Source organism: Haemaphysalis longicornis, unplaced genomic scaffold, assembly GCF_048455015.1.
Source record: "Haemaphysalis longicornis isolate Haplotype H1 unplaced genomic scaffold, Haemaphysalis longicornis Haplotype H1 scaffold_3, whole genome shotgun sequence".
In the NCBI taxonomy this organism is placed as follows: Eukaryota; Metazoa; Arthropoda; class Arachnida; order Ixodida; family Ixodidae; genus Haemaphysalis; species Haemaphysalis longicornis.
The window spans coordinates 23,024,878-23,045,250 of record NW_027526335.1 but is presented as its reverse complement, the minus strand read 5'-3'; the positions used below and the strand labels follow the sequence as shown (position 1 = coordinate 23,045,250).

Sequence of the window (20,373 nt, the reverse complement as noted above, 5' to 3'; positions counted from 1 at the left end):
TTGCCCATGCTATTTGCGCACCGCATCGATAGATTAATATGCATAAACCAAAATACGAAAAATGTCGGTTCTTTGACAAAAAATGCACTGACGATTACTACATTCCCTATGCGAAATTTGCGCGCAGCGCAAACTGCAGTCTTCTCGGTCACGGCACATATCTGCTGCGCTTCAGGAAATGATCGCGTGATTAGCGAACGTGCGACGGCGCGCGCTACAGTGCTGTTATCTCGCAGCGCGTCGCCGCCGCCGGCGAGCATGTTGCAAATCGTGTTTGAATCTCCCGCGCAAATGTATCATCGTGCGAAGGAGCCATGCACAGATGAGTAGCGTTTGGCGGGGGAGACGGTGAGAGAGATAAAGATGTAGCAGCACGTGCCGCCCTCCCCCACCTTCGCCAGCGGCTCCGACGAGAGAGAGAGAGAGAGAGAGAGAGAGAGAGAGAGAGAGAGAGAGAGAGAGAGAGAGAGAGAGAGAGAGAGAGAGAGAGAGAGAGAGAGTCGTGCGGGCTCAGCATACTGCCCTCCCCCTCTTTCGCCACACTTTCCTCCGCCGTTTTCTTTGTGCCTTCGCTCGCTCGGTTACAACTCCGTCGCAAGCGCCGCCGCGAAACCGCAGTCGGCCGCCAAAGTGAACAGGGAGGATGTTCCGATGTATGCGATGTCGATTTGCCCGCCGTTTTTGTTTTTTTTACTTCCTCCTCACGCCGTTCGCGGAGGAGGGAGAAGGGTGCTTTGGCAGGATATGACGTCAGGAAATGTAGCCTTCTTCTTCCGTCGCAGCAGCGACGGCGGCGACAAAATTTGGTCGAGACCGATCGCTCTCGTCGCCGCGACAAGCGCGATGCCGAGCGACTGGAGCGACAGAAATCACGTCGCTCTTGTCGCTTTTGTCGCTCCTGTCGCAAGTGTGAACGGGCCTTAAAATGGTTCCTATGAGACCTGCGTGCGTGGACATCACAGTGAACGAAACAACTACCCTTGCTTTACAAAAGCAGACAAACTGACAAAGTTGTTATCTGGGCGCAGGCTTATTTTTATCGGCTGCACATAATAATACCCCCCCCCCCTCCCCCCGAAAATACTTCTGGCTTTGCCACTATTAGTCATTAAAGTTTATTCCTCCTTCTATATCGCGTCCAATACAAACCTGCGTATTTGCGTTGGCTTTACGATTCGCGTTGTGGGTACTGCAGAAAATCCGAAATGTAATTGCGGGACGCACTGAGGCGCGAAAATAAGCTGCAAGTTGTGACAACACTTTTTAAGGCACACCGAAATTAGTTCGTTCAAATCTAACTTGTGGTTGAATTATGGCTGAATTCCGTGGTCGTGACGCCATTTCCCGTGATTATACGTCACTTTCGGTCGTGACCCAGGCAACCGCGGACGCCGTGGGACGTCCGAAAAACAGCTGAACATCCAATGCCAATTTTCGACGTCCACTATACGTCCATATATGGATGTACATTTGGGGGAGGTACCGTGGACATCTAGTAACGGATGTACAAAGGATACACGTGTCCGTAAGTCCGAAGGACACCCGCCCGTGGACGTGCCAACTTACCACGAACCATTAAATAATTCCGTAAATTGAAGATTACAGCAAACACAGAAAAGCTACTCCGCTATTCAATTTAAAAAAAAAAATTGTACATCACACCTCTGAGTCGCATATTTCAAATTTCATCTGTACTTACTAAAATTAAGTCCATTTTTTAAACTTTTTCAAGCACCTCACCGACTGTAACAATGATCTCTTTAGAGAAATGTATATAAAAATTCAGAACCGCTAACAAAACGTGAAGCAAGTTCACCATGTTCGCGTATGCTGTAGGCGTTGGTGTTGTGCGGCGTAGTATGCGTTGTAGGAACATAAGCTCGTTTATGAAAGATTCGTAATCTAATCTGTAAATTTTTACTGAACATAAAAAATACATCCAATTCCGGACGTCCCAGTGGATGTACGGAAATGTTAAATCCGGACCTACCAAGGACGTACATGGCATGTCCATCGGCCCTGAAACGGATTTCCTGCGGACGTCCGCCAGAGCCACATTGGACGTATATCGGACGGCCGACGGACGTCCGGTGGTTGCTTGGTTCGCCACTCCAATTTCCCACGTTTATTTGCAGTGTAGCAACCAAAAACACCGCGCTAATTTGTTATTATCCTTACTATTTGCTAGCACCGTAACGAGGGCCCTCGCCGAGTTTCTAAAGTTGCATCGAAGAAAAAACGTCTACGACCCCTTGACTGAGAGCAAACCGACGAGGGCCGAGCACTAACCAAGCTGCGCCACTCTCAAGACATGGCGTAGTCGCGCGCGCAGGGCTCTACCAACGGGGCCGACCACGCGGGACGAGCTTTTCTGAATTTTCCCGCGCGCAGAGTAATATGTGCGCGGGAAAATGCGTGCCCATTTCATTCGTGCCTCTCCAACGACTTCCGGGAAGAACGCGCCGCTCCAAGGCGCGGGGCTATGGTGAATGGCACGTGGCATTTCTCACGGCGCACTGTATCGGCTTCCGTATCCATGTAATTCCATAATCTTCCCACGCACTGTGTGCACCATTAAAGCCTGATATATTGCAAGTTCACGCTTTATATATCAAAATAGCCGGAATGTAATCGAAAAGGGAAAAAAAAAAATGACCGGGAACACGTCGGTAACTGCAGAGACACATTTCTCAAAAGCGCACTCCTTAAGCCCCACGGGTTTTAAAGGTGTGACAGGAAACTACAAGAGGAGAAAAATGACGCGAAGTATAAAGGGAGACATAAAAAGTGAGAAAACAAAATGAGCTCGCAACTCTCCGCGTAGAGAGAAAGAAGAAATTTATGGGGCTGGGATAAGACCTCGGGCGGAGGTTAGGAGTCGTGCGCGCACGGAATCGCCCCGCACCCCCTGCATCCTGTTCGCTATGCAGGGCCACCATCTCCCCGGGATTGTCACTACTTGCTACAGCCCGGCAGGAGTGTCTACCGGCCCCAACATGTCACCACCCTTCCCGAATGGATCTCGCCAACACAGAAAGTGAACCGAACACAGCGTGTAAAAGAAAAATGATTAAAGAAACATGCTGCGACTAAGTCGAAAAGAAAATCTAGCACACAGGCACACGCACACGCGTACCTCGAAGCATTTTCACTGCGCAAATGCCGCTATTTTCTCTACAACGACGCGCCGTCAAGGGAAAAGCAAAACAGACTCCTGCTCGACGCTTCAACCCAACGCGTTATGAAAAATAACGCATTTAATCGCTCTCGCGCGGGCGCACGTGCACACGCAAACGCTTCTTCGATCTCCTGCTCTCACAGTGGCAAATATTGGGTGACATTTACCAAGGAGCCCAAGCCGGTCCCTCGTACCATTCTGTTTCCGTTTGCACTTCGCGCGTTCGTAAATGGAAGTCCCGCTCACAACAGCGCTAGCGTTTCTCGGCGACAACATGAAATGTGAAACTATCATTGCATGAAGTTCCCCTCTTAAGAACTACCTCTGGAGCTCGCTCGCATAGACAGACCTTGGCAACGCTTTTGGGAGGGGAAAACAGACAGGAAGGTGAGTTCGATCGGCTTCCGCCATAAAAGTTACAAAGCCCTTCAAAGATCGATAGCTGCTCCATTAGCACGCATGCTACAGCGACGCAGGCACGAAAAAAAACGCGGCTATTTCGCCAAGCAGGCCGCAGCATCGCCGGTCGGGGACTGAAATAATCAGGACATTACCTTATCTTGCCCGGACTTGTCATTAGTTACACTACTCCGGGTGCGTTCGAAATCACCCTCAACACAGGATATGACAGCGTTACTACATACGCGCGTGTTTCAACATTGCTGTCTTTTTTTGTGTCTTCTTTCTCGTGTTTTTGTGCCAGCAAATCTCTCAATCCAGCCTCTCTCTCTCTCTCTCTCTCTCTCTCTCTCTCTCTCTCTCTCTCTCTCTCTCTCTCTCTCTCTCTCTCTCTCTCTCTCTCTCTCTCTCTCTCTCTCTCTCTCTCTCTCTCTCTCTCTCTCTCTCAACAACTACCATTCGTGGCTCAAAATAATTTTGCACCTAACAGTCAAGACACAAAAATAACGAAGCGACACGTATACGATCGCACCACTGGACGCGCCTCTCTTCATACTGTGGCACTGCGGCCCGGACTAGGGCTGTTGAGAAAATGTTTTCGGGCGCAGGCTTTGGCGGCCGTCTCTGGGGTGAGCCGCGTTGTCGGCGTAACCGCGTGAACGAAGGAAAGACCGACGAGTGAAAGAATAAAAAGCCGGCCGCATCTTCCCACGGGGGGAACTCGAGTAAATGCGTCGCATCTACTCGAGGCAAGCAAAGCATCACGTCAAGCGAAAGCCAAGCAAAGACGCCCTTGACTGAATTCCGAACGCGCGCTCCGCCGCTTATATACGTTGAAGGGACTGCGTAAGCCGGTCCCAGTCGACGACGTTGGCGTACTTGTAAAGCGGCGAGGACCCTAGGTGTTTGAGCCAAGCGCGGATCTTGCTTCGCCGGAGAACGGCACACCGGTTATATGCGGAGCGCGCCCGAAGGAGAGGAAACCGCGGAAGAGAGAGTATTGCACATGCGCCGGCCCCAGCGCGTCTGCCGCGGCTATGACGCAACGTGCCGCGGCTATGACGCAACACAATCCAACACAATCCACTTTAATCCAATCCAATCCAATCCAAATTCAATCCAAGCCAAGCCAATCCAAGCCAAGCCAATCCAATCGAATCCAATCTAATGCCCTCGCGAGAGAGTGTTCGAATCCAATCCAATGCCCCTCGCGAGAGAGTGTTCGCTTTCGCCTCGACTCGACGCGCATGCGCAGTGAGTGTGCGGACTACGGACGCCAACGCGGGTGACATCGTGAGTTACTGAAATGCTCTGCATTTAAAATAGCCAAAACACCACCCCTTGCTTGCAAACTTACTTTGAATGCACAGCCTGTGTCCAGCATTCAAGCATATAGAACGCGCTTAACTACGCTTAAAGGTGGACCTTTTTGTTGTGTTTTGCCACATTTCGTGTATTTTTATCATTATCATCTGCCTCGGACCTGTTCATAGAGAAAGTCAAACCGTCAACGGCGTAAAATTAAAAACAACAAATACCTCACGACAAAAAAAAATTACATAACTTTCAGCGGACTTTTTGCGTGGATTTGTTCGGCCTATGCAGCAATTCAGTCTTCCTTTCGAAATTAAAATCACGAAACGAAAGTGGCCGCACAGAGTACACTTCACAAAGACGGGAAACTACATTTACGAATGGTGAGATTAAATTCAAAAAAAAATTCGGCAGAAAACTATCACATTTAGTGTTTGCCCTTCTTTGCGAAATATTTTCCGGTTTTTATCGGGATCATAAACTGAAGTTTTTACCTCCACAAGTTTAACACCACCCCTTCGACGGCATGCGGTACCAGACGTCCCGGGAATTCCTTCGCAGTGACGCCAAAGTCACGCGTCGGATGCGACATAAACCGCGGGAAATAAAAAACACAACTTATGCTGTTTACAAAAGTTCCAGACGGCAATGTCAACCCCCTCCCTCCGGCCACTAAAAAAAAAAAAAAAAAACGATGAAAAAGGAAGGGCTTTCTTGATGCTACACTTCCGTGCTACGCCGACTCTGCGGTTGTTCCCCCTCCCTCTAAAAAAAAAGTAGAAGAAGAAGAAGAAGAAAAAGAAAAGGGAAGCGTTTCTTCGATACTATACCTGCTACGCTGTATCTGGATTAAAACAAAACAAAGGTACAAAGCCGCAGGCCACAGGGTGGAGAAGACGCGTACGTGTCCGGCACCATAACAATGTGTACAAAACTGTTTGCAAAATCGCAAACGGCTGGGAGCACCGTGGTTGCGACGTGTGGACAGTACAGATCCCCCACGGTACGTGTCCCGATTGCACAAGAGGCCTCTACGAGTGGCTGCCGTAGCTATCCAGCTGAACAGCTTCGCGCGTATATACGGATTTCGCACGTTGATGTCAAACGCGGTACGTTTGCGCGGCGACTCCTTTGCTGTGCTCAGCGTCAAGAAGATTATTGAGCGAAACAAAGATAACACAGGCCGCCCAACGGGATGATCCAGGGATGGGCGAGAAAAAAATGTGGGACGATCCGATACGGATTCGTTTTGAGAGCGCAAGGACGCCTCCTTTGGTCCGTTTGCGTCACAAAGCGGGCTGAAGAGGACCTCGCTCGTTTTTAGCGTGCGTGCATAAGACTCGGCATTAATTCCGGCTTTTTTCGATCTCTTTTGTTTGACCCTCTACCAAGGAGCGATACACCAAGGCGACCTTCGACGCGCCTCACGTCTCTGCGCTGCGCACAGTCCCGTCTTATCCACTGTTTCCTGCACCCATCTCGCGCTACTGCTGATCACGGGGGCTGCACAAACACCCGTTGTTATAGAGCGCCAATCTAAGGCTGGAAGAACGATGACTTTGTCGCGCTCCCCCACTGCACAGGCGCGGGACGTGCTGATATCATGCGTCCTCTTTCTCTGTGCTGTACGATCACCAGCGCTTCCCGTTCGGCACTGGCGCCGTATTATTATTCGTTATGTCACGTTAGTCCTCTCTTTCGCGGGCTTCAAACCGAGCGCACAGATTCTGTAGTCGACATTAGTGCTTGAGCACTGAAAAAAAAAAAAAAAAAAAGGAAGAAACTTCGGAAACGAGATGCGAAGACTGACGAAAGAGCGTCTTTACTAGCGTTAACGGCTATTCTTGGGTCTGCCCCTTTCTTAAGAGAAAGATGGTTAAAAAGCGAAGCTTTTTTTCAAGCAAACTGGGTTAAATCAAGGTCCACAATCCACCCCGGTAAAGTCCAAAATCCAAACTGCCAAAGTCCAATTCAACTCAGCCAAAGTCCAAAGCCAACGCCCGCGCTATGAACTCAAATGAGATGCTGAGCCTCCCCGAATGCGATGATAGATAACGCGAGGGACCTGCAGGTTAGACTACGACCACGGGAAGCGTTTTTTTTTTCTCTTGATGCGTGCATTCCCAACACCTCCTCGTGACCTCCTTGCCTCCTCGCCACTTTCCCTCACACTTCTTGGCCTAGCATTTCCCACCTCTGCACTTGGCCGCTGATGATGGTTTTCTGTTAACGCTCGGCACGGCCAGGGCTCATGCCTTAACAGCGGAGCTGTTAAAAAGAAAAAGCAAATGTAGCAGCCGAGAGTTGCGGGACCTTATGAAAAGCACGAAGATCAGAAGCTACTGATGCCGCGCGGGTTTGTTTTCTGTGACCTTTGCTTCCTCAGATAGGCCACGTAAAGCAGAATGCTCGTTTTTTTTTTTTTTTTTGTTAGTTCCCCGGATTCTCTTGAGGAGGTGCACTTCAGTCGCGCGAGTCAGCACACAAGTGCAGGCGGGAAACGTGCCAAAAGTGGGCTGAAAGGCGTTCGGGTTCGACACGACGGAGTATAAAAGATAAATTCCGGTACTAAATGTCAGCTATTTGCATCTTTATTTGTCGGCAGCTAAATGGCAGCGCACGGTGACAGGGGTTCAGCGTGCACGAACGTGGGCGAAAAGCCGAACACGCTGCGAAAACACGAACATGGCATTACAGCCGGGGCGACGCATATCGAATACTGAAGAAATAAATACACGCGTGCGAATTCTTAATTATGCAGTCTGTCCTGTTTTCATAGGGCCGTCTTTTGCCTTTAATTTCTCAAGTGCGCTTTGGCGCAACTGTGGCGCAGTTTTTTCCCCTCAAAAAGGCAACTTGGCGAATCAGGTAGCAGCGTTTCAGTTGACGCCGCTTGGCGTTGAGAAACGGAAATTCGGTCCAAAATGGCCGCCATTGAGACAGGTGTACTTCCAGTTACGGCAATCGACATAAGAAGGGTACTTTTTTTTTACAGCGAAGCTGTTTAGCCCTTGGGGGGGCACCCGAGCCGGGAATTGTCTGCGAGCACAAACCCGGTAGGGTGAGATGGCGAGGCGCAGCAGCAGCCGAGGTGCGAATGAGGAGGGCGATAGTGTGGCGTCGGAACAGGCGTAGCACGGACAAAATCCGCCGTCAGCCCTTCCAACTGACGGCAGCGATCATGCCTTCTCGAGTTCACTCAGGGCGGGAGTGGTTCCCAGACACGCTCCCTTCTCTATTTCCATTACCAACAAAGGTGTCACGTGACTCAACAAAATACCCGCAGCCCATTAGGGCAGAGGAGGACCCCCGGCCAGTGTGCCATGGAAACGCGACGTCGCAGCAGGATGCCACGGGGGCGAACTCACTTTCCCGCTCTCGTTAGCGAAGAGCCGACGCCCGAGTCGCGTCGCTCGGCCGTGTAGCAGGTCGGCTTGTCGACCTCCTCGGGGCCGCCCCTGCCCGTGGAGCCGGAGCCCACGCTGCCCGCGTCTACCGCCGTCTGCTCTTGCTGAGGCTGCTGCTGCTGCTGTTGCGCAGACACACCTGCGCGGGGAAGAAATAAAAAAAAAAAGGATGCTCAACCCTTGTCTCCACCCAACCGACACGTCAGGCAGTTTTCGCAACTGCATCGTTGGAACTGTCCATTACAGTGCGACTGGGATTTAAGAATAGCGCCTCGCGTGCTTCTCCGGCGCTGGTAGAGGGCATTCCCGTCGTCGTAAGCGACAAAAGATGGAAAGCGGGAGCGGCCTCTGGGTGACATTAGCGCATGTGCCCACATAACAAGTGCACTCCTCTCCCCCTAGTCTGTCCTCTGAAGACACCCGCCATGTAAAATCGCACAAGTTTTGAGCGTTGACCTTATCGCGTAAGAACCGCAGTCTCTGCAACATCCCGCAATAGAATGCTTTAGAACTGGACACCGCAGAGTATGAGCACGCGAGCGCCTAGTGTTGTCCCTTCTGTACATTGGCCGCGAGGCACTGGAGCATGCAATATACACGGTTCTGGCGAGAGAGAGAAATACCTCTAGCGGCATTAGTTCCTAAAGACACAAATTTCTTGTGCTCACCCTGGCTGCCCGGCGGGTCGCCACTGCCGCCGACACCAGCCGGCACGTTGTCGTAGACGCTGACGCGGCCGTGTTCCGAGCTTGCCGAAAGCCACCGCGAGGCAGGCTGCTGCTGCTGGTTTTTATGCCTCGACCTGAAGCTGCCCGCCTTGCGTCGGTGTCCCAGCTGGGGGGAGCACTCGGAGTCACTAAGTGCGTGGTTCTCGGGGCCCAAGTGGTTGGACCAGGGACCGCCGCCCGCCGCGGGATCGCCGCCGGCACAGGAACCTGCAGTCGTCCGACGCGTTGCCGTCAACGTCGCCACGTGCGGGTGTCGAGGCGAAGAGGGCGCAGGGTTCACATAGATGCCAACTTCAGCACTGATCGGAAGTTATGCCCGTTCGCAACGCTGCCTGCACTGCTATCCTGCACTCCGGAACCACTGTACCGGAACTAATCCACAGCCGGTTTTCCAGTCATCCAAAAGGTCCGACACCGGCGATACGGCTTTCGTTGCTCATAGCGGCGTGATACCCGACTCTGCTGGTAGAACAGCATTTAGAGGAACGCTGCCCCACGCAACTTTTAAACAAGACAATATGACCTCTTCTTTTAGCAATTGGCAAGCACACTGCAGGATGTGAAACAGAAGCGGTGGAAGGGTACACAGGCAGCTTTCATATAGCCCTCATGTTTACTTAGACACCTTGATGAAACCTCGTACGCCCTATTAATTAACGACAGACGGAGAGATTTCACCCCCCCCCCCCCCGCCTAACAAACAAACCCGCGCACGCTAGCTCGATCAGCTGGTCTATCGTATTTGTCAGTGAAGAATAGCCCAGTGCAGTTCATGGACAGAATAAATATTTTCTGACAAAAATAAATAAATAAAGTGGCCTGTTCTACAGCAGTTCTACGCAGTCTAAAATAACAAATCTAAGAAACCTAGTGCTCCTCTGCAACAACAGCAAAACGGAGTTCCATCCGTCCTCCAACTAACCTGTACGTGATATTGCTTCCAAAGCCTTGTGTAATCGGATTTTTGCTGGAATTTGCAGGATCACGCACAAACTGAACTTCGAACCACGTGTGCAGTCGTCCACAGGCTTAGCTGGAGCATCAAATTTGACTTTGGCGTGGAATAACTCAAAAGTTCCTATAGGATAAGCTGTTCAAACGAATGCGGATGACTTAAGTGCCCCCGTAAACTTGAGAGAAATGCAGCAGTCATGACTAAATTACCTTAGACCAAAGCAGAACGAGAGGATCAGTGGGTAGGGCGTTGCTCCAGCTAAGACTGTGGACAACTGTACTTTCTTCTGCTTCACACCTTCATTTCTCAATCAATGTGTGTTAGGCTGAGGCTTTCGAGCTCCCCATTCCCTCGCCCCTCCATATATGTGCGCGGTGACTGCCGGACGATACGATGGGGCGAGGGGAAGAGAGAGGAGGAGGACGTCCCGAGTCACTCACTCACGGTTACTTTGCTGCACACGAGTTCCCCATTGGCACCTACCACTGCATGCTGCAGTGTCAGTTCTACCCCCTCCCAGCCTGACTGTGCAACCCCTTCTGTAAAGAGGGAAGGAAACAGTGAATTCCTCCTCTCCGTACGACGAAATTCGCACTAGCATTGATTTATTCCGCAGCGTTACATTACAATGCATTGCAGTAAGGGGGAGGGGGATTACAAAAAAAAAATACAGCAGGTTACAGTTAGCACCAAAAGAAGGCAATCACTCAACTGGAAGCAAGAAAAATACAGCACTTTTAAGGCTGAAAAGAATGTGTCTCTTACAATTCAGTAGTACAGTAACTTAAATGGCACAAGCAGCGCATCCCCCTGCGCAGTTGCGTTGCTCACACGGAGTCACACCGTCGATTCCCCCGCTCATTTGCCCGCTTTTCCTGCATCAGTCACTCTATTCTCATGAACGCGAGCAGTAGCCGATGCCTCCTAGACTCCAAGCCTGAGCGCAGAAATATACGAAGTCAAGCTAGTGGGCTGGCTATGCGAATTCGGTTAGCAACTCGGTTAACAGGCAACGACACCCATTACCTTCGACAGTGACAAACGTAAACGTACGATAAGCCTACTTTTGATCTTTCCGCACAGCCCGCGATATCTTGCGGGCCCGCATACGCCTATTCCAACTCCCGCCACCGAGGAAGCCGTGCTGCAAGACCTGAGGAGCAACTAGCATAGCCCACGGTGTGCCAGAAAACCTCCGATTGGGTTTATCTTCATCCATTCATTCATTTTACCCTCAGGGGCGGAGGTTGACGTTTTCTCCAGCGCAGCCAATCACGTTAGACCATATGAAATCAGTTTCGCTCATTTTTTCCGGCACCCCGTGAGTTGCCCTATCCAGGGCCAACTTGATGTGGCCACGTGTGGAGTAACCCTCTCATGGGATAGCGGCGCCGCGAATTCTAGTACAGTCTTGATTGATTGTGGGGTTTAACGCGCCGACGCAACGCAGGCGATGAGGCGCGCCGTAGTGGAGGGCTCCGGATTAATTTTGACCACCTGGGGATCTTTATCGTGCGCCGAAATCTCGTACACACGGGCGTTTTTGCTTTTCGCCTCCATCAGAAAAGCGGCCGCCGCGGCCGGGAATCGAACCCGCGACCTTGTGCTCAGCAGCGCAACGCCTTAGCCACTGAGCCACCGCGGCGGGTATCTAGTACAGTCGAACCTCGTTAATTCGAACTCACTTAATTCGAACTTCTGGTTTATTGGAACTGACGATGCGGTCCCGGCAAAGTTATGTCTATTTAAATAGCTTCCGTTAATTCGAACAAATTTTCGGAGCCCTTCGAGTTCGAATTAACGAGGTTCGACTGTATACCCAAAGCAACGGAGGCTATGTTCATAACGTCGCCGGTGACTGGTCAGCGCGCAGATCCGAGGCCTGGTCGCTCGCACGCTTCGGCTTTAATAGCGAAAACTGTATCCCAATCAAAATGGCACTTTGGCGCATGCGTGTAGCAGTGCATTACCACTACCGTACCTGTGAACCTTATATCAAGCGCAAGCTGCCATTAAAAAAATGGCCACAACGTGAAATAATAGTAAACAAAAACGGACAAAATTTCAATTAGTTGCGCACTCTTATTTGAGCAAGTTTTACTGCAAGGCAGTATATGTCTAACCCCCCCCCGTTTTTATTCCGGTGTCATCGATTTACTCGGCGCCGCTCCGGGGCTCCTCCTCACCACCCCTAACACCTCTTTCACAACTATTTTCCCCCTCGCCTCCACCGATGCCACTTTGGTCAGTTGCGCGGTAGTGCGGTTATCAGATGATTGCGAAAAATAAACAGAAGCACGGACGGGCGTAAAAAAAACTCCCAAGCATTTCCCCGAGGGTGAACATGGTTAAATGCGAATGCACGGGGTGATGCTATGAAGGGGAGTAAAGTTAAAATCCGTTGGCATTCGCCCGTGAGCGCGCGCGAGCCGACCCACCGAGGTCTGGCAGTTTATCGCTGCATATATAGGGGGGTACGCCGCGCCGAGCGCGCCGAGCCAGGTGGCTGAGAGAGGAGGCGAGCGCAAGGGGAGAGGGACAGCGGCGCACGGCAGCTGCAGCCGAGCGAGGGGGAGAGGAGAGAGTGTGACGTCACGGTGGAGAGAGAGGCGCGCGGCAGCTGCTGGGGAGAGGAGGCGCGCTGTGACGTCATACCATGACGTCACGGCGCGAGGAGCGGTGCGGGGAGCGGTGCGCACCCGCGCAGCCACGGCGAGGAGGCGGAGGGAGCGCGGTCACGTGGTGAAGTGACGTCACCGCGCCGTTGCTACCGACGCTCCTCTCCGCTCCACGCCGTTGCTAGGGAGAGGAGGACTGCGGACGCCGCCGCCGCCGGCGGTGGAAGGTTTGGGGTCGCTTATAAAGTGCATTCGCACTTAAAACTGCAGTCTTCACGGTTACGGCGCATTTCTGCTGCGTCTCAGGAAGTGTCCGCGTGATCAGCGAACGCACGGCGGCGTGAGCTACTCTGCTGCTATCTCGCAGGGCGCCGCCGCCGCCAGCCAGTATGTTGCAAATCGTGTTTGAACCTCCCGAGCAAATGTCATGCGGTTCGGAATAGCCCCGCACGTACAAGGGAGCAGCCAGCATGTTGCTGTATAGCGTGTTTCAACTTCCCGCGCAAACGTCACGTGGTTTGGATCAGCGGAGAATGGAACAGCGTCTGGGAAAAGTGTCAGTGGGAGGGCGCTCCTTGGTGGCGATGCATGAGACATGTGTGAGGGAAAGGTAGTGAGAGAGATGACGCCGTAGCCGCACGTGTCGTACTCCACTTCACCATTCGCTAGACGCTCCTCTGTATTTCCTTTCTTTCGTCGCTGCTGCGTTCGCTCACTCGGTTGACACCGCTCCCGCGAAGCCCAGGTAACGGCTGCCAAAGGGCTGCCCCCTAAAACGACCGAAATCCCGTCGTCACCGTTTCCGCTCAAATTCACTTGGCCAAGTAGCTGCGAGTACCTCCCGGGAGAAGAGGAACTTCCCCGAATGGAACGTAGGCTTCTTCCCCGAATGGAACGTCGGCTTCGAACGTTGGATCCTTCAGAGTTTCATTCAGCTAATTGGCTAGGAAGTATGCTCCATCCCAAATTACGATAAACGTGTTTTGTTTCGTGCACTCCTTGGACTGCGTCGAGCTTTGCAGGCCATCCCTCTTCACAGAGTGGAAGGGCGCTAATTTTTTTCGTTACGTGCAATGCTATGAAGCATCACCAGCCTGCTCTATCGAATTAGAAGTGTTAAAGCGAGCCCTCCTGCACCAAGCTTCCAGGCTCCGTCCAGCAGATTAATTAAGGAGCAAATTTCGACCGCCTCGCGGATAGAGTTTTACCCAACAAATTTTCTCCAGGCATTACAACATATTCAGGCTCACTCGCACCGAGTGTAACTATACGCATCGTTAACAAGCGCCGCCCAGAAAGCGCGTCCTCATTAGCTATGTTTAATAAAATTGTCGTTTTTTTCCCTTACTCAGCAACATTATGTATACAAACTATCTTCGCTCGCTTAACTACCCTGCTGTTAAAGATCTTTCCTTTTACCTTGCGCCCGCAGAATTAAGGTTCTTGTCCACAGCATTTTTCTTTTCCACCACACATTTTTTTTTTTCTATCAGCGGAGCTTCAAAGTGCGCTGGGCACGCAACCGCACGCCGAAACTTCGAGCCAAGTTCGCGTGCGCGGGAACACTTGACCGCTGCTCAGTTATCTTCGCGCTGCATAACCAGGAAAACAGGCGCCAGAAAAACCAACATTACGAGCAAGAGCAAGTGTACAAAAAATTAATACACCTATAGCCAGTCTTCTTAAACCCATCCACCCCCCAACCCCCCACCCAGAAAAAAAAAAAACAACAGAAAACGCGTTGGCGACTTTGGGGGATGAAAAAGTGAATTCACGAGATTAAAGGGGAGAAAGGAGATTAAAAGAAAGCGGCGGAACACGGCCCCCCAAGGTGCGACCTCAAAAGCGGGGGTATGTAGGAAGAGAGAGAGGGGGAGGAGGCGGGGCGGCCGCCTCATTAAGGCCTAATGACCCTCGAGAGGTTAACGACCAGAGAAAGCAGATTCGTCACGAGCCGGCCCGCAGCCGGCGCTAATGGCGCCGGCCGCCCAGATAAGGAGACCGCGTTCAAGACGCCCACCACAGAGTCCGACAAGAAAAGTTTCGCGGGACAGGGCATCGTCGCGCGGCGTCCTGCGGTCGCAATTATGACCGGGCACGGTGCCGTACGAAATAGAAGAGAAGGGGTCTTATCATTCATAAGCGGAGCAGAAGCTTGGCTCGCGTCCGACCGGCGGCCGAGCACGTTAACCGCGGGCTGGGCGCGTCTACCGGCCACCCGGTACTCACGGATGGCTATACTTCCAGCGCCCGCAGAATGCACCTTTTGAGAGCAAAACCAAAAACAGCTAACACAGAGTCTGCCTTCGTCGTTGGAGCAGCCTAAGCCCTCATTCACACAGCCGTTTTTCACCCCGTCACGTCACCGTCACGTCACCGTCTTCCGTCATGGGCGCCGTTTTTCGACCGATTTCTCGCCGAAAACGGTGTGACGGTGACGGGAGGCCGAGCTCTACGTTTATGTCACGTCAACGTGACGGGACCATGCCCCGCGCTAAACCAGCAAATCAAAAACAAATTTTTACGGCTAAATTTAGCGAAAAGTGAGCACAAACCATTTTCTTTACTTTTCAGATTAAAAATTCTCAATTCTAGCCTAAACTGATCACTAGGCAGACGATCCTGTAATCTGACGGAAAGCTCCCGTGTGGATCAAGTCAGAACACTTCTCCGTTCCGTCAACGTCGCTTTTTGTTGACGTGACGGTGCCGTGACGGAGAAGGTGACGGCTGTGTGAATGAGGGCTAAGTTGCCAATTTCAAGTGAAATTCCCCTGTCCAATCTGAACATCATGTGCGTCCAACCTGTCAAACTTCCAATACTAATCGGGTCCGCCCTCGCCTGCACGCAACGTGAGAGACATATACCTACGCACGGATACTAACGACATGAGTCTAAACGATTTAATACTTCTCCCGTGCACTCATACTACCAGCCGAGCTGAGTTCTTTGGAGACAGTTGCACTTCAGCAGTTTTTTTTTCTTTGATGATCGTCGTTTTGACCCGAATTATTATTAATCCCCCTGTCTTCGTATACTCGCCGAGGTCTGACTTGGTTGCGAGAGACCTGCGCATCCCTTTTGGGTGAACACTCCCTTGGCCAAACTACGCGGGCAATGTGGAAGGAAGGCCAATTCGCCAGTAAGCTTTCAGGTGGCAACTGGCCGGAGAAATGGTCTGCGCAATCATTTGCGAGCGGCGGTTAAGCCGCATTTTTTGTGCTTACGAGCTTAACGGAGTTCAGCGGAGATCGTTTCAACAATTTACGAAACTGCCCCTTCAGCAAGAGAAATTTCGAATAGTTCCACATGGTTCACATGCGCTCGACATAATTCGTTACAGAACTCCGTAGACGAACCAACAGTCTCCAAAACAGTTCCCGACAGGAGAAACGACACTCCTAATGTAACAACTCACGGGCTGCGCTATACCTCAACGTGACGCACAACGCAACGGGTCACCCGCACAGGGCAACGCAACGGCTTCTCAACGAGTCTCCCTTAAGTCGAATGCGTCGCCGCTGTAGTCGTACTCGTATTAGTGCAGCGGGCTGCTGAATTCCGTGCAGATTTCTTATCTTCCTTCATTCGTGCGGACAATGTCAGCGGAACCCACGGTCAAAGTGCAAGGAACCTTCCGAGTGTGCCGTCCAGACATCGGAAAAGTGCAGATCTACAGGTCTGATGTCGTTACTCCACCGGGGAGCACACATGTAGGGAGGCTGCCACGACAGCAGTGCGGCTGTCTCATTACACAGTGGCGCTAATTGGACACTGGCTGTAATTATAGAGTGCACGGCACGCGTGTGCCATTAGCGGGCGCGCACGACTGGCCGAGCATGGAGCCATCTGCGCGCGATCGGCTCCTCTCTGTGGGCACCGGCGCGTAACGACGCACTTCGGCCCGGCGTGTGGTCCAAAAAGGATGACGATTTGCCGCAGAAGACAGGTCGGAACAAGTTCGCGCAGCGCGAAGCCCACGCAGCACCGGGGTTGTTGCGCTCGCAACAGGCGCCTGGTCTCGACATAACCCCTGCTCGAATGCGGGATGATCATATGCTCCGGAACCTTCCACCAGCCGTGAAAGCGCAAGAAAAACGCCACCCGATCACGACGAGGGCGTGTTCACGCCGGTATCGCACTCTTTTCTTCAGTGATCCTCCTGTTCTTCGAGGGAGTTCTTTGCCGCTCGTCGACCGACGACTTACTTGAAAACGCCATTAGCATGGGCCAGGGGAAGTTGTGCTTAAAACATTAAGTACGCCGTGTAGCAACAACACGCCTGTCGTGCTTGCGGAAATATTTAGGTTGCTCTGGGGATGTGTCCATGTCGTTTTTGTGCACTGAGTCGGGTCGCAATTGTCAGGCGTCTTATTTAACAGACGTCGCACTGTAAATTAAGTGAGCCGGGGGAGGGGGGGTGCTCATTGTTATCACATTTGCCTCCACTTGGGTGTCGCGGTGGCGGCACGCACCGTTTGGTCAGGGGCTCTAGCAAAATGGAAAGACGAAACACTACTATAGTGAACTAGAATTCTAGTTCACTTTAACATTACCCTACTGATCGCAGTTTTTTTATAACAGTATAGATTAAAGGGGTATTCAGCGCAGGTAGACTTTAGAGCGATTAATCCAGGTAGAAACCCATAAAACGCTTCGTTCCGTCAATCTGACCATCACGCTCAGCCTCACGGGCTATTGCGGAGTGAAAGCGTCTAATCGCTGGTTCATTCAAAAAGGAAGGTTGCGGAGAGTGCGACAGGCAGAAATCATAGGGTGCGTGCCACCAAAAAACGATACAAGGAAGCGCTGGGGGCATGCAAGTTTACTGGGCGTTCGCGCAAAGACTGCCGACTGCGTCGAGCAGCGTCTGTGTTGTGTATTCAGGTGCAATTGCAGATGCCGTAGTCGCTGCTAGAAAGGAGGCTGCATGGCAGCCGCTTGTTCAGAACCGAGCTACCGCTCAACAAACCCGGTTTCCCAGCGTTCAACCAAGGCAACTTTTTACTGGAACGGAGGAAGCGCAGCTCGCTATACCGCTACTTCTTAAACAATACAAAAATACAGATCAGAATGCAACTGAATTACTGCCCGCAGCTGTTGACGGATGCGTTCTGGGACAGAGAGTAAAAGACCTCCTCACCTTCTGTCGGGTTACGGACGCACAGACGGCCACGGAATCCTTCGGGTGAGCTTTATAAATGTCATCACGCTTAAACGGCCCAACGTGAAAAGCCTTATGAACGAAACGGCAGTCGCCGACAGCGACATGGCCCGAGTGTCCCGAACCAAATCAATGAAATCGGGCGGAGAAAGTGCTCCTCAGGCTCTAGCGGAAAACCCCCGAATTTCGTTCGCTTGTCCCCGGGCAAAGTCATCGCATTGCGCTGATTGAACCCCGCGATCGAAAGCGGGTTGGAAAGGGAGGGAACAAGAGACGCACCTTGAGGCGCGCCTCTCTTCCTTCGGCGCCGGTTCCCGCGCAGGCTGTCCATCCTGCGGAGGATGGCGTCGCGAATGCGCTCGGAGCCGCTGCGGCGCAGCTTGGGCCCCGGCGAGCCCTCCAGGTCGGCGGCGGTGCCCACGAGCCGCTCGTCGCTCGTCGACAGCCGGCTCTCGGGGCTGCTGCGCGGCTCGTCCAGGAACACGCTGTCGTGCGAGCTGTACGCCTCCGCGGCAGCGGGCAAAGGCTGCTGCTGCTGCTGCTGGGCCAGGTGCTGCGGCGTGCGCGACGAGCTGCCCGTGGGCGTGACGACCACGGGCAGCGGCGGAGACACGCGTGACCATCGTCGGCTGCTGCGGTGGAACTGCCAGTTGTAGCTCAGCGCGGGGCCTTCCTCCTCGTCGCTGTCCTGGTGCATCTGCGCATGCGCGTGCCCCGACACCGCCACGGATCATCTCCCCGTCGCAGCGAAGCAGCCACACTAACACACGCGCACAAATCGAGGTAATAATTCCTCTTTCCAAGAAACCGTCACAACGCGGAATACGAGGACATTCGCGACACATCGCACGCTCTCACTAAACAGGAAGGTCTTGTCATTCCTCTGACACGTATGCGTCCTCCACCTCCGCTCACGTTCATCAATAGCGGGATGAGCGCAATATCCCGTCTCTTACCGAGAAGAGTGAGCGGTCCAAGTGCACCCGAATCGCCTCGCTAGTCAACGGCGCCCCACAGCAGACGACGGACAGCCTGACACGTCCTCCGGGCAGAACCTCGACCACGGAAGATAAGCCCTTCTCCACTCTTCTCCGGACTCTCTCTAACCGTGGTACTTCCCTATTGTCGCACTTCCTTACGTGAACTGCACGGACTTGTATACTCGCCTCTTATTGGTGCCTCGTGTTTGCGCGTGCGTGCTTTTAACGGTCCTTTATTAGCATAGTCCCGCTTCCTCTTCCTGCCGCCTCATTGTTGGGCTCGTATCGGCGAGGCCCTCTTTACTTTGTCTTCAATGCATTCTTCTGTGTCGGTCTGCTGTCAGCTCTGACCCCAAAGGGGCGTCAAATGACGTGTGTCGCACACAGTGTGACTGCCCTTATTCGCGAGTGTATCTCCTGTCTGTGCTGTTACGAGTAAATATGCTTGGTTGTGTAACGAGAACCCCGTGTCTCGACTCATGCCCCACGCCAGCGGCTGACCAGGCGTGGACCTGTCGCTGGTTAGCACGTCCGAACCACGTCTCCTGATCTGCAAGCAGGGAGGAGTTGTATGCAGCCCCTTCCGTCCACGTCGTCGGCCTCGGATAGTGCCGTGGCTGGTGACATAGTCCTTAATTGCATTAAGTTTCCCGCTTAGCATCGGCCGCTACACCACTTATTCTCCTTGACAGTTCACACTATATAGATGACCCTGCAGATCTGCCTGGCTGTCGGCCCCCTTTGGCTAATCCCCTGACAAGTATTCCGCGTAGGCCTACGCGCAACAACTGGAAATGTGACGAGCGAATTTTCGCGTCTCTTAAACTCACACTCATCTATAGCGCACATGCCGCAATGCCTGCCAAACTGTAAGCGACGTTCTCCATTGAGGGAGTCACGTTCGGAAAATATAAGCGCGTGAAGCGCGGTGCCCTGTAATCTTATCAAAGACCTGAGACGAGAGAACTTACTTTGCGCCGTCGCTCGTGCCCCGAATACGGGCCATCTTTTCCCCCTCTGAAACTACATTTGTGTTCGCGTTCACTTCAGTTAAAGGGGCTTGACGGAACAGAACCCCCCTCCGTTCCTGTCTGAAGCCGAGGATTGCTCCGCAATTCATGAGAGTGAGAGAGGGAGATGAGAGAGAGTGAGATGATATATATATATATATATATATATATATATATATATATATATATATATATATATATATATATATATATATATATATATATATATATATATATCGAATCAGAATAGGAAATGAGGGGCTCGTAGAAATAAGACAGAAATAAGGGTTGGCAGCCAAGAAAACCTCGGAAAGCAAAGAGGGGAGGTTGTGGTAGGTCATTGAAACAGATAACGAATTTGGAAAGAAAGAAAGAAAGCGGAGAAAAAATGCCCGCCAGGTGGGATCCGAACCCACGACCTCCAGAATACCGGTCTGGTGCGATAACCACTACGCTACCGGCGGGGCGATTCACCCCCCCCCCCCCCCCCCCCCCCGCTTTCTGGGGTATTTATGTCAATGTAATTTTTTCCTGTGCTTGGGGAAGGGCAGCCAAGAAAACCTCGGAAGGAAAAGCAGCCAAGAAAAGCAGCCAAAAGCAGCCAAGAAAACCACCCCCAA

The 20,373-nt window shown here is 52.2% G+C and overlaps 1 protein-coding gene across 7 annotated transcripts in view; it reads right to left on the bottom strand.

Annotated features, from left to right (window-relative positions):
* Positions 1–20,373, bottom strand: part of Cv-c (RhoGTPase activating protein) — a 405,466-nt gene that overhangs the window by 22,369 nt on the left and 362,724 nt on the right. For all 7 annotated transcript variants that reach the window (XM_077702628.1, XM_077702633.1, XM_077702632.1 and 4 more), the window contains 3 exons: positions 18,043–18,460; positions 8,967–9,233; positions 8,260–8,437 (listed from right to left, as the gene is read on the bottom strand). In XM_077702628.1, coding sequence (XP_077558754.1) covers positions 8,260–8,437; positions 8,967–9,233; positions 18,043–18,460 — 863 coding nt within the window. The remainder of the gene's footprint in view (positions 1–8,259; positions 8,438–8,966; positions 9,234–18,042; positions 18,461–20,373) is intronic.